Raw genomic sequence first — 14,232 nt, forward strand, 5'->3', positions numbered from 1 at the left:
CTCCCTGTGGGCCTTAGGAATTGTGTTTATACAATATATACATTGATTAGTAGTGCAGCTACTTTATAAATAAGACTAGCGGCTTCGCCCCATGAGGTAATTTTTAGAAAAATAAAAAAATAAAAAATTCTGGTGCTGCGCTCATCATTTATGGTCAGCACCATTTCCATTTTGGGGGGGTTGGGAGTGTCCCACCCCCCAAGAAAATAGCTTAAAACCACCACAGGACCAATAGGTATATACCCTAAAGAGTAGAATCCGATCTGTTCAGTGGTTACAGAGATCTTAAGGGACAGACGGACGGACGGACGGACAGACAGACAGACATCGTTCTACTTTGTATTATAGATTACGTAAAACCAGGGAGGAAAGGGACATTAGACTGTAAATTATACTTGTCTCCCAAGTTTTTCTCATTTGTTTGCTTTAGAATTTTAATAAATCTTGATTGGATTGTACAAACTAGCAGTGTACAAACATTTCAACCAATAGTTTCAATCTTCATCAATTTATCGTCTAGTGTCTTATCCCTTACAATCCCTGCGTCCATCTATAAAATAAATTATTACTGTTACATAGTTTACTGTTCTTTTTTTACATCTAATTTTAGTATGGATGTTTTGCCTACGATACTTATGGAAATACTTATTCTTGTGCTACAGTATATTTATTACAAAATAAGTCTAGAAACAAAGCTTGGCAAAACCCCACTGGTGTACTATCCCAGCGGAGCTCTTATGACCCTACACAACCTAACTGTTGCTTTACCACAAAGTGCCTGTAACGCACTGAAACCCCCCCTGTGTACTACCCATTAATCTAACCTTACGTGTTATTTTTATAATATAAAATAGTAAGGTTTTCTTTGTCTGTTGCTAAAGATCTCAATAACTAATGAACCGATTGAGTTTTCTCTTTTAGGTAAACTTCGCATAGGTCCTGTTTTAGGTGAGGGGGGGGCCAAAAAAAAGAGTGAGGAGGGAAGGCGGGGGGGGGGGGGGGGGGTAGATGATCCACAAGATATTTTGTGGGGACCTAGCTCATTTGATAAACCTTTAAGTTGGTCAACTTGTGGCTAAGGAGAAATTGCTCAAAGCTTATGCAACTAATGGTTTTATTGCTAGATACTATACTATAGAATTAATTAAAAATATATTACATCAAAGGATCTTAAGGGATAAGACAATGTTGGATAAATTCTTGTACATCAACAATAACCTATTCTTTATTTATTATTATTTATTTATTATTTAGAATATTGGTTGACAAGTTAAGACACTGCTAGTTTGAACCAACCAATCAGGATTTAACAAAAGTTTTGGGTCTACTGCAGTTCACGGTAAAATATTGCTGGTAAGCAATATTTCCAAAAATCTATGAATTTTAAAGGCTGCTAGCTGCCAAACGGCTGAACGTACAGATCATGCCCGCACACTGTTTTAAGCGGCATAAGAAGGCCTACAAATAATCTGGAATAGCCATAAATCAATAATGTATAATTATCTCGCAGTGCAGAGAAATGCGCGAAAAAGACCTATTTTACGCGTTTTTTCTTTAGTGAAGCTTTCCCTGTGCATAATTGGATCTTGGCTATTCCAGATTATTGGTAGGCCTTCTTATGCCGCTTAAAATGGTGTGCGGGTATGATCTGTACGTTCAGCCGTTTGGCAGCTAGCAGCCTTTAAAATTCATAGATTTTTGGCAATATTCGTTACCATCAATATTTTACCGTAAACTGCAGTAGATCCAAAGTTTTAAACAAAAGAATGAGCAAACAAGTTTATAAAACATAAGGTACTAGTTAAGTTACAACCCAATGATCACTCCCTTCCTGATTACCGCAGATAACTGCTAGTCATATTGGACAAAAAAAACGTCATAAATGATCATTAAGTACAAAGCAAAACAAAATAGCCTAAAACCTAGGCTGGGCATAGAAATTGTTGGTCCAGCTGTTTCTGATATCTTGCTGTACATAAAGACAGACTTAGTTACTGACAAACATCCTGTTACTTTAGTGTACAGTTTATAGTATTTATTAACACCAAACAATAACATTCTTTTATAATAGTTATTTCTCGCATCGTATTATGAACAGCTTTCCGCGGATATAGAATGTACAAGTATAAGATTAAAACCAGTTTTTTAGCCCCGAGGTGCCGAAGGCACCGGCTAAAAAAACTAGTTTAAATCTTATGATTGTACATTTTTATATTCGTAGAAAGCTGGATATAACACGTTGCTAGACATAGTTTTTTCGTATGGATGAGAACCGGTTCCTATCCACCGGATTCGAATGAATACGAGAAAAAATGTATATTGTTCTGGCTAAAGATTAGTCCATTCATTAAACATTGCATTTATCCTCCAGAGATTAAGAATATTAGACGATTCTATCAAATCTATTTTATCAATAATTTCCAACACAAGTACTATTAGGCCGGAAAATGTATTCAACCAACAAGGAATTAAGGTATTGTCGAAAGGATGTTTTTTTTGTCTATTTACTTTTATTTCTAAACTGACCAAGCTAAAATTTTTGATTCACTTCATGAAAGAGATGCGAGCGATTGAGTAAATGAAGAAAGTCGCTCAAAAAAATAATGAAGATTATTTTTTTAAATACTTTATGAAGCAGCTGTAGTTATTGTTATGGTTGAGATAGATTTTATAACTATTAAAAGTGGATATAGAAGTTGTCTGTACATGCGTGTCTCACTTCATTTTCCCGTGGCTTAAGACCACATAAAATCTATTCTCCTCATTCTTATTCCCTTTTGCCATGAATTATCCCGGCGGTTTTCCTCATAACGCCCCTCCCCCCGCTTATATATTAGTTTTTTCGGGTATAGTCCCTTTCGTAGCAACGCCCCTTAATGGTTATTTTAGGTTAGGTTAGGTTATATTGGGTTATGTGTTTGCCTCGCATGGTTAGGCAATTGGTTCCGCAGAGTTAGAGCCCCCCGAAGGGGCTAGAAATAAGAGAAGAGAATCTGTGAAAATACGAAGAAACGCCCCTTAAGGGGCGTTGCAAAAAAAATAACTATACCCGTTTTTTCTTTAAAAGTTCAAAATAAAAAAAGGGGTAGGGGGGGGGGGGATGGTCGATGGTCTAAAGCTAGGTTAAAGTAAAAGCGTCAATTATCCTCCTACACTGCAGTAAATGATAAGATGTGTCGACTATTTTTTCTATTATTATGCATTGTGCAACCTTTTCCTTATACAATAATATCATTATTGCATATAGTGTATTGTATTAATATATTACTAGCGACTTTAAAAAAAAATCCGAATGAACCCGGTATTAGTGTCGGACTGATTATGACGTAACAAAAAAAATTAGCCAATGAGAGGACATTATTGACCAATGGTAAAATTCATAGTAGCCTCTCATTGGCTAATTTTTTTTGTTACGTCATAATCAGTCCGACACTAATACCGGGTTCAATCCGAATCCGATCGGTTAAGTGGTTACCGAGATCTTAAGGGACAGACGGACGGAGACATCAAACTACTTTGTATTATAAATTACTGTTCTCTAATAAATTGAAACTTTCAACGGGCCATCCACCCCTTCATCCTATCCTATCCCCTCCTTATGTAAGGACGAACTGACCAATAAATGAGTTCCCTGTTAGCAGTCTAAATTGACGACAAGTTTTCCCCTGTCATAATATCCACGTATAAACTATATCCATTATTGCATTCATGAGTGTTATGTCAGGTGCGTGACACAAACAGTATAGGTTAGTTAGGGATAAGACATTGAACGATAAATTAATGTAAATCCCAAATGATGATAGATAAATTACTTCTTTGACATATCATATCTATTGGTTGAAAAGTTTGCATTACTAAAACCAGTGAGGCTCACTAAAAATTTAGAGGGAATAATTTTACCTCACTAAAATTTTAGTGAGACAAAAGTTTTTTTAAGAATTAACCTCTGTATATTGTTCATAAATAAAAACTCTAACAGTCCTGTTTTACTATTATTGTTATGCTTACCTATACTTAACAACGAGAATCTCTTTTTCCTCCAAAATTGTGTTGCTTAAGTTCACGTTCACGGCATGGAAACCTAAAGAAAACAAGGATGACAACATCCATCTGAAACGATATGACAGAAGAACATTAACTTTTGTTGAGTGTCAGAACTGAATATACAAAATATGAAAATATAAGGTTTGACAAAATTATACGTAAATTTGTTGCAAAACTTCTTAAATACAGAATTCTGTTTGAGGAAATACTGACATTTTAATACTTGATTATAGAGATGCTTTGCTCATAATATTGTACCTAATTGTAATAGGAATAAGTAATTAAAAATCAGATCAATCGGATGATTTTATCACATAAAAATTTTTTATAAAAAAAGTAAAAAAATCAACATGTTTAAAATGGACGTACGGACATTCTGGTAACGATCATAGAGTTGCTACGCTTTCTAATCGTACCTAACTACTACAGGAATCACCATGCAAAGTTTGAAATCGATAGGACAATTCTAACATGCCTAAATTAACGAATAAAAGCTAACTATCTCAGACGGACGGACCGATCCTAATTATAGAAAAGCTTCGCTTATAAAAAATCTAGTTGTTTTTTAATTGATCAGTCGGTGAATATTTACGTTGGTCGGTAATAATCTAAAACGTTCATTTATTTCATTATGTTGAAGTATTAATGAATGTTTAAATAAATAAAAAAAACTAAATTTCATATCCTTGGATAAGTTTTTTTGTCTGTCCGCTAATATAGATTGATTTTTAAATTTCAGGAATTATTCTATGAGGTACTGCGCAGGTTTTTAGCTATTTTTAATATAATCTAAAAAGTCCATTAAGGCTTTGGGGCAAAGCTTTTAGATGATACAAATTTGCTTACTAAATCAACAAAATTTTGCACTAAAAATAAAAAAAGATAAATTTGAAAATGCGGTACTATTTTATTTTTATGAATCATAAAATAAAACTATTTTTAGACTCGTATAAGTACGGCGGTATACTGAGGATCTAATTTGCAACTTTACAATTTGATTTTCTCAATGTTATGACGCTTTAGTAGCCAAACTACTCTATGATTAACTTTGTCTGTCAAAACGTCCGCTTGTAACACTATGGATGAAATGGGGTATTCCTATCCAGTTTTTTGTTTAGGAATGAATATTTTTTGCCCGAGGGAATAAATGATGAGCGATAGCTCATCATTCTAAAATCTTTATAAAAAAAATTGAAAATCTTTAAAAAAAAATTGAAAATCTTCAAAAAAAAATTCAAAAATCTTCTAAAAATATTTTCTCAGATTTTTATATAAATATGACTGTATAGACATAGGAACTTCAGTCGTGCGAGGCTTGTGGTGCAGAACTGAGATTCTGTTCACCGGTTGCCATGCTCGGGGGAAAAAATGACTACCTCAGGGGAAAAAAATGACTACCTCGGGGAAAAAAATGACTACCTCGGGGATAGAAATGACTACCTCAGGGAGAAAAAAAGAATATTTACATCCACTATCTAAGGGGTCGTTTATGTGAGAATGTGTTTTTCTAAAATGCTAATCAAGACAAAATCATATTTTTAAGCGACCACAACATACAACTTATTTGGCCTGTCAGTCTGTCGGTCATAATACTAAAGACAACAACTTTATGTATTCATAAAGGTTTCGTGATTCTTATATCATTTTTATCATATACTTATATATCTTTGATTCGCTACATACAGTTGATGTTATACTTGTTTTTATCAACTTTAGAAAAAAAATTATTTTGTTGATTTAGTGAAAGGCATACAAAAAAAAATTCCCTAAAAGTATTTAACATGGTAGTATGCATTCTAAATTATAAGTACGTTAAAGCAACAAAAACAAACTTACAAAATTCAAATAAACAAAAAAAGTAATAATTTAGAAGAAAAAAATATAAACTAAATATCGTGTATCAATTTTATTCTAAAATTTTAAAGCAAATAAGATTTATACAGAAACAAGATACAGTCAATTTACGTAAATGACAGACAGACGGACATACATACTAAGATTATATAGTAGCTACGCTGCTGAAGCAAAAAAAACTGTATTCAAAGTAGCACAGAGGAGGAAATTAGATTACGAGCACAACATTAAACTTACACACACACACACACACACACACACACACACACACATATACACACACACACAGACACACACACATATACACACACACACACACACACACACACACACACACACACACACACACACACACACACACACACAAACACACACACACACACACACACACACCAATGCACTCTACACACACGTACATTATAAACACGTTTAGAAATGAAACATTTTTCTTTTTAGTGAAGCTACTCTGAAAGTCATGTGAGGGATGTAAAGGGATAAGACAATGGACGATAAATATAAATACACCCCCAATTATGACAAACAAAATTAAATCTTCTGTTCGTTTTAAGTATTTGTTGAAAAGTTTGAATACTGCTAATTACAAGATCTAATTATGTCCCCAAAGATTTTAAGACAACCAATACAACTTGTTTATAAAACTTTGAGAACCAGTATAATTGGATCTTGGACAAAGTAGCTTCGGACAAAGTAGCTTCGGACAAAGTAGCTTCGGACAAAGTAGCTTCAGAACAAAGTAGCTTCAGGACAAAGTAGCTTCCGGACAAAGTAGCTTCCTAAGGAAAGTAGCCTCCACTGTTAATAAAGGTTAATTTGCTTATGCTATAACTACTTCTTTTCTTTAATGTCTGCGTTTCAATTAAACTTAAACATACTTGTTGCTCTCTCTCTTAAAAATGTATTTGAGTCTCAAAAATGTTTTTAACATTTTAATTTCAAGATTAATTGAGTTTTTTTCACGGGGACTTTTTATTAAATTACACTTTATTATATGTGTTCTGGGATTTTATTTCTATTGAACAATGTTTGTCTTAAAAATATTGCAAAATTTGTTTCATTCACCCAGTATTTCATTTAAATCTATATCATATTTACGTAAAGCCCCTAGAGGCCTAGGGACCCCTTTAAAGGGGGAGATCGATGTTTCATTTTTATTTTTCTCTTCTTTTAGTGGGGGACGGCGAGGGATTGGCAATTTGTTTTATTGTAAGGGAGATAGATGAAAACCTTATAGGGACCTATAAGAAGCATCACTATAAATGAGAACCATATCAGTAAAGATATACTCTCATATACACATCCAGATGATACTAGCGGGTACGCCCCTAGAGATCTCTAGGCGCACTTGAAAGGGGGGACGTTTTGAAACACGACCACAACCCCTTTAAATTCTATTTTCCAAAAGAAAAAGTAAAATATTTTTGTTGGTGAGGGTAATTTATTTTCTGTGGGCGATTTCTCTTCAAAGGGTGGGGGTACCCTCCCCCTAATAGTCATAAACACTCCCTGGACGTATGAGAAGCTACAGGAGAACCATATCGGTCCAGCGCACAGTGGGCCAGAATGGCCCAAAACGGTTCAAAATTCAATAACTCGAAAACTATTGGTTTTACAGAAAAAATCGTAAAATATGAAATGTCTATCTATGCAAAAACTAAAAGTTTGCTTATTTGTGTATACTCAGTTTTGGGGGAATTTTCGCGGATTTTTTTTTCAATTACTACTAAACTTCATTTTACAGTTTCAACATCAAAAGAACAATTTCATATTTTTAAATTTTAAGCAACTTTGCTTTTATGTACAATTAACCTCTGACCACTCCTTCATGTGGTTTTTGTGAATTTTTCGCGGATTTTTAAAAAAATTACTACTAAACTTCATTTTACAGTTTTATCAAGAAAAAACAAATGTTACAATTTCAAATTTTAAGCAACTTTGCTTTTATGTACAATTAACCTCTGACCCCTTCTTCATGTGGTTTTTGTGAATTTTTCGCGGATTTAAAAAAAAAATTACTTCTAAACTTCATTTTACAGTTTCAACACTAAAAGAACAATTTCATATTTTTAAATTTTAAGCAACTTTGCTCTTATGTACATTTCACCTCTGACCCCTCTTTCATGTGGTTTAGGTGTATTTTTCGCGGATTTTTCAATAAGTCACTATTAAACTTCAAAATATTAGGTATAAGTCCTGTAAGGACTGAACCTATACCAGGGGAGGGAGGGGGGGGACGTTTGCAAAATTCTTTACCCACTTAACATTCACATTTACATATTTACTGTTATAGGACCTTCCGGACAAATGAACGGACAGACATCACATTGTTGCTATAGAACAACCTCAAAATATTAGGTATAAGTCCTGTAAGGACTGAACCTATACCAGGGGAGGGAGGGGGGTGGGGCGTATACATACTCCCTTACACACCTAATGTTTGCTTATAATTCAATTTTTGCTTAATAATTATTATTTAACACTTATATATTATTTACCGCTATAGGACAGACATCACATTGTTGTAGAGTAGCATTGATATTATATTATTATATTCCAACATAATATTACACAGAAAGCAAGGGAACAAAAATATCTATCTTTTTCAACCTTCTAGATTCTAGATAAGTCAGATAAATTAGTAACAAAGTAACTAGATTTTTTTTATCTTTCTAAGACAGTCATTCATCTTACTCTAATTGTTATTTTTTACTTATTTTTTCTTAAACTCTTCTCATCAAATTTTACCTTAATTTAACTTCTAGTTTAAAATGCATCAAATGGGATAGTTTACCGCTGGCTTCTTGTGGAGCAGCCTCGAATTTATTTCGGAGGCTAGATTCGACTCGATTGACAAGGAAAGAAAAAATATAGGATATCAATTAGAAACTGTCTATCAATATCAATGTCTGTTAATCTCTATTATTTTTAACTTTACCGTCTGTTACTCAACTGTATAAGTGGACGTGGTTTGGCGCGCCAGCGCACAGGATCTTGGAGCAAAATTCCACGCATGCAGCAATCCTCTCCTCGAAGATAGGAGCGGCAGACTGCATGCGTCGCAACAAACTCAATCTGGACAGACAGCTAAGCCTGGTCTTAGCTGCCGCAGCGAGAAAATGTGCCCTCGGCCACCAAATCACGTCTATATCAAATTTGTTCCTATGAATTCATCTAAAAAAACATGAGAGAATCACTCTATCAAAGAACAATAACGTTAAACTGATGTGCCAAAGATTAAACAAGTTAATATCTTCTATTTTAATCCTTCAAAATTTTCTTCTTTCAATTCATATTAACTTAATATTAAATTAATATATAATCAATTATCAATAATAATGTTATGCAAACCAATCATACAATATCTTATCCTAACTTATCATGTTTTAACTTAATAAGAATTTGATCGATAGAACTTTCTATTCCGGAACCCAATATTATTATTATTTTTTACTTTAAAAAACTCAACGCCCATACAAAATTAGTTGTTCTTACAAAATTCTTATTTGTATCATTTCTATTTATCTTTAGGCTTTATCTTTAATCTTTTTCTTTCATTTCTTGTCTTTTTATCTACTTAGGTACCTAGTCACGCCTCTCGTAACTAGGTATCCTTGTTATTGCAAAAATTGAAACTTAACAATTAAAATAAATAAATTCTAATGTCAGGTCGAACCTAGCGGATAGTAAATATTTGAATAATAAGTGTTCTTGAGTGGTTATCATTCATTCATTTATTCATTTATTTATTTTCTTAAACCATACAGGGATGTAAGGAATCTCAAGTAAACGGTTGGGAGGAGGATCAACTGATTACCTATAGAATTGTGAGATTTTTTATCTCACGGGATTAAAAAAACTCAATTCAACATTTATCTAATCCAGGGAACTTTAGGACGGTGGAAGCCGCAGTTCAAGACGGGATTGGGAACGCGGTAAATTCCGCGGCACTGGTAACTTAATCGTACCGGTCTTACCCTGGATGAGCCCGTTTATTCTAAAGTGGAACATCTGTCATAATGGCACAAATAGCATACCCAGTAATTATTATGTATCATGTATTGTAACAGTCACACCAACTGTCACATTTTATTATATAGCTAAGTTGCGACTTGGTAAGCACCGCGAAAACCAGCGGTTCAACAACCTCAGCAGAGGTTAAGCCAACCACTCGCCGCTCAGCTGCTCAGTGTTCATAATTGTATTAAACATGTCAGCAAAAAAATATTATGTAGGTGAACAGAGAAGGAGTAAGTTCACTACAGCCCTGAGCTAAGGTCTAAAATTATAAATCATTTATTAAAATATCACCTGATAAAGTTATTGTAATATATATGAAAGATTATAACTCTGCAACCTATTTCAGGAAGAAATCATTATTATAAACATGCATTCTCTTTCAGGAAGAAATTATAGTAAACCATGTAACTTTTATCAGTAACCCGCCCTAATTATATGCACCTTAAGGAAATAAATTATTATTATTATTATTATTATAAACTTTGTCTGACAGTTTCAACACCAAAAGAACAATTTCATAATTTTAAAATTTAAGCAACTTTGCTTTTATGTACAATCAACCTCTGACCCCTCCTTCATGTGATTTTTTTGAATTTTTCGCGGATTTTTCAATAAGTCACTACTAAACTTTATTTTACAGTTTCAACACTAAAAGAACAATTTCATATTTTTAAATTTTAAGCAACTTTGCCCTTATGTACAATTCACCTCTGACCCCAATAATTGTAATCTACAGAAGGGGTAATTTTGTGTCTCATCATGGGATGTACATTAAATTATTGGCTATTGTCTTATCCCTTTTGATCTTTGAATAGTAGTATAGCTATGCACAAGTAATAATTGTTAAAGCCTAAGCTTTTCTATAATTCCGGTCGTTCTATCCGTTTGTCCGTTCAAAACGTATAGCTCTTTTTAATAATTTAGACAAGTTCTAATTGTCCTATCAATTTCAAACTTTTCATAATAATTCCAACAGTAGGATACTATCTAAGAATCTTAGTATTCAATGCGTTTTTACTTTATAAAGATGCATGTTTTTCATTCTTGTTCAAGGGCGTGCAAACTTTTTTAACTGGGGGGGGGGGGGGGAATACACAGTTTGAAAAAACTAGACTGAGGAACATTAATTACAAGGATGACAAAATCCATAATAATCAATATAAATATCTCCACAACTTATATTATTAATTTATTTTATCCAGGGATCATAGGGGATAGGACAATGGATGGTATATTGATAATGATAATAAATTAACAAAGTTCGGGGGAAGGGGGGGGGGGATAGGAATGTCAAATACACAAATACCAAAAGTTTTAAACTTATTTATTCGCTGGATTTAAAACTTTGGGTACCTGTATTAAATTTAAGTTCTATAGGTAATTTTAATCTACAGAAATGTTAATCTTGTTTGTCTTATCCATTAAGATCCCTGACAAATTTAACCAGGTCGAACTATACCTAGTATGAATACACAAACTTTGTCTGAAAGTTCCAACTATGCATTGAACTAAGTTGCGCCTATTTATGGGCCAAGGCATTCGCCCTACTCTCACTATTAGTGTCATGTATCAGACATAGCAGCTTAAGGTAAAATTTTAAACGTCATTAGTATAACATGGTGTAACAAGAATCGAACACACAGACACACTATCATTTACGCTAATACGACGGGTTTTTAAAAGCGAAGCTTTTCTATAATTAGGGTCAATCCGTCAGTCCGTCCGTCTGTAACGGATAGCTTTTTTCATTAATTTAGGCATGTTAGAATTGTCCTATCGATTTCAAATTTTGCAAGGTGATTCCTGTAGTAGTTAGGTACGATTAAGAAAGCGTAGCAGCTCTATAATCATTACCAAAATGTCCGTACGTTCATTTTAAACATGTAGATTTTTTTACTTTTTTAACAACAAATTTTTATGTGATCTAATCATCCGATTGAACTGATTTTGGGTATACTGATTTCTGGGACAACACAGTATAATTTTATAAGCGAAGCAACTCTATAATCAAGTCCTAAATATGTTAGTATGACCAAAAACATTATCCTGTATAAAGCAGTTTTCAACAAATTTACTTACAATTTTGCTTCGACTCCTAGACATTTATACATGTGTATTTTGATTATTCAGTTCTGACACTATATAAGTGTCCATGTCCGTTTGTCCTACCATTTCAGTGCTTTGCTTTTATGGATGTTGTCATCCTTGTTAATATAAAGCTTTACAAATGGTAATATTCGTTTGTCTAACCATTTCAGAGAGCTTCGCTTTATGGATGTTGTCATTCTTGTTATCATAAAATTAGTTATTTCCGCACTATTTCAGGACATAATACAAGGACGTTCATGCTTTATATTATGGGGAAGGGGGATAAATTAAGGGATTCCATATGTAAGGGAGGAGGGTTAGTTTTATGTAGCATCAACAAACATTTATGAACAATGAAGCACATACACACACACATACACACACAGAAAGAGAGAATTATATGCAGAGAGAGAGAGAGAGATAAAGAAAGAGAGAGAGAGAGAGAGAGAGAAAGAGAGAGAGAGAGAGAGAGAGAGAAAGAGAGGGAGAAAGAAAGAGAGAGAGAGAGAAAGAGAGAGAAAGAAAGAGAAAGAAAGAGAAAGAAAGAGAAAGAAAGAGAGAGAGAGAGAAAGAGAGAGACAGAGAGAAAGAGAGAGAGAAAGAGAGAGAGAAAGAGAGAGAGAGAGGGGGGGGGGAGATAGAGAGAGAGAAAGAAAGAAAGAGAAAGGGAGAGAGAAAGAGAGAGAGAGCAAGAGAGAGAAAAAGAAACAAAGAGAGAGAAAGAGAGAGAGAGAGAGTGAGGAGAGAGAGAGATAAAGAGAGAGAAAGAGAGAGAAAGAGAGATAAAGAGAAAGAAAGGGAAAGAAAGAGAGAGGGAGAGAGAGAAAGAGGGAGAGAGAGAGAAGTAGAGAGAGAGAGAGGGAGAGAGAGAGTATTCGAAATTGTCACATTTATACATATAATATTAGGTTTATTTGAAAAAAAATGCGCAACTTAAATTATTAACGTACGTTAAAATTTGTAGTTTTCAAAATTCAACCAGCAAATTTCAAAACTTTCTAGAATGCACGGCTGCAAACGGCTGCAGCTAAAATCTTTTCTCCAGGCCTATAAATGAGCTAAATTTTATGAGAGTTAAGATCCCAGACTGGTGGGGTCCGGTGGAAATTTTCTACAAGCTTTGAAAGTTGACCTATGCTTAAAAAAAAACAAAATTTTAGGAATATTTTTTATATAATTGATTGTTTAAATACCATTTTATTTATTTATTTCTAGTTTTACTTTTATTATCTGATTACAATTGTTGTAACATTTATCTGAAGCTTGATTTTTCGAAAATCGGCCATCATTAGCCTCAGAAATCTTGGTTTGAAGAAGGGTTGGTAGTGGTCAAAAATTGCCTTAAAAAATGCGACCCTACTCTACTTTGTTAGGCACTGGACGCACTCAGAAATACACCTGGACCTTGAAAATATCATTTTTAAAAGCCCTAATGTATGTAATTTAGTCATATAAAGAAAAAAATATAAATACCAAGAAACCTAATTCCACCCCACAGTTTTGTATTTTGACACCTGCTGGCCCACTGTGCAGCGGTTAAACAAGATCCCTCAGACTTTTATATAAGGATAAATGTATTTATGTATTTTGGTATCCATGTTCTAATTCTTGTTAGAGATAAATGTATGTTATTAAACGCTTTGCCAAAGTCGAGGTGTCATTAATTATCATAAAATAAATTCTCTGTTGAAACCAGGAAGGAAGGACAATGGGCTGTTTATCAAACTAGTCCCCAAAGTTTTGAATAAAGCTTTCTTTTTCGTTGGCTTTGGGCACATATCTTAAATTTTGAAAAGTGAAGTTGGATGTCTCAACGTTTCAACCACTAATTTTGTTTATCATCATTGGGAATTTACATCAACATATTTGCCATTGTCCTATCCCTTTAGATTCCTGGTTGAAGAAATAACACATTAACAATTTAATTAACACATAAAAGTAAAATTTTTCTACAATTAAATTGTTTTTCTGTATTTTAGAAGATCTTTGTAGACTAAAACTGAGTATTGTAATTTGACTCTTTTTCTAATTTAAAACTTTAAGTTTGTGTTATTAATGAATTTTTTTTTGAGAAATTATATAAATGTATGAACCTCCTTAGTGTATGAATAAAAACAGTGTAATTTGACTATAAGATATTTTATATTTTACCGTTGAGTAATTAGAATTTAAAATTTGTTGGTATTAATTCATTTTATTATAATTAGTAAT

At 33.4% G+C, this 14,232-nt stretch overlaps 1 protein-coding gene across 1 annotated transcript in view; it reads right to left on the minus strand.

The window, feature by feature from the left end:
• LOC145322856 (uncharacterized) overlaps positions 1–14,232 on the minus strand; it is a 125,216-nt gene that overhangs the window by 68,785 nt on the left and 42,199 nt on the right. Inside the window, exon 8 of the mRNA XM_080165181.1 lies at positions 4,009–4,081. Within this exon, the coding sequence (XP_080021307.1) occupies positions 4,009–4,081 (73 nt within the window). The remainder of the gene's footprint in view (positions 1–4,008; positions 4,082–14,232) is intronic.

The sequence above is a fragment of the Acartia tonsa genome, chromosome 6 (assembly GCF_053477335.1).
Source record: "Acartia tonsa isolate MP-2025a chromosome 6, ASM5347733v1, whole genome shotgun sequence".
NCBI classification, from domain to species: domain Eukaryota; kingdom Metazoa; phylum Arthropoda; class Copepoda; order Calanoida; family Acartiidae; genus Acartia; species Acartia tonsa.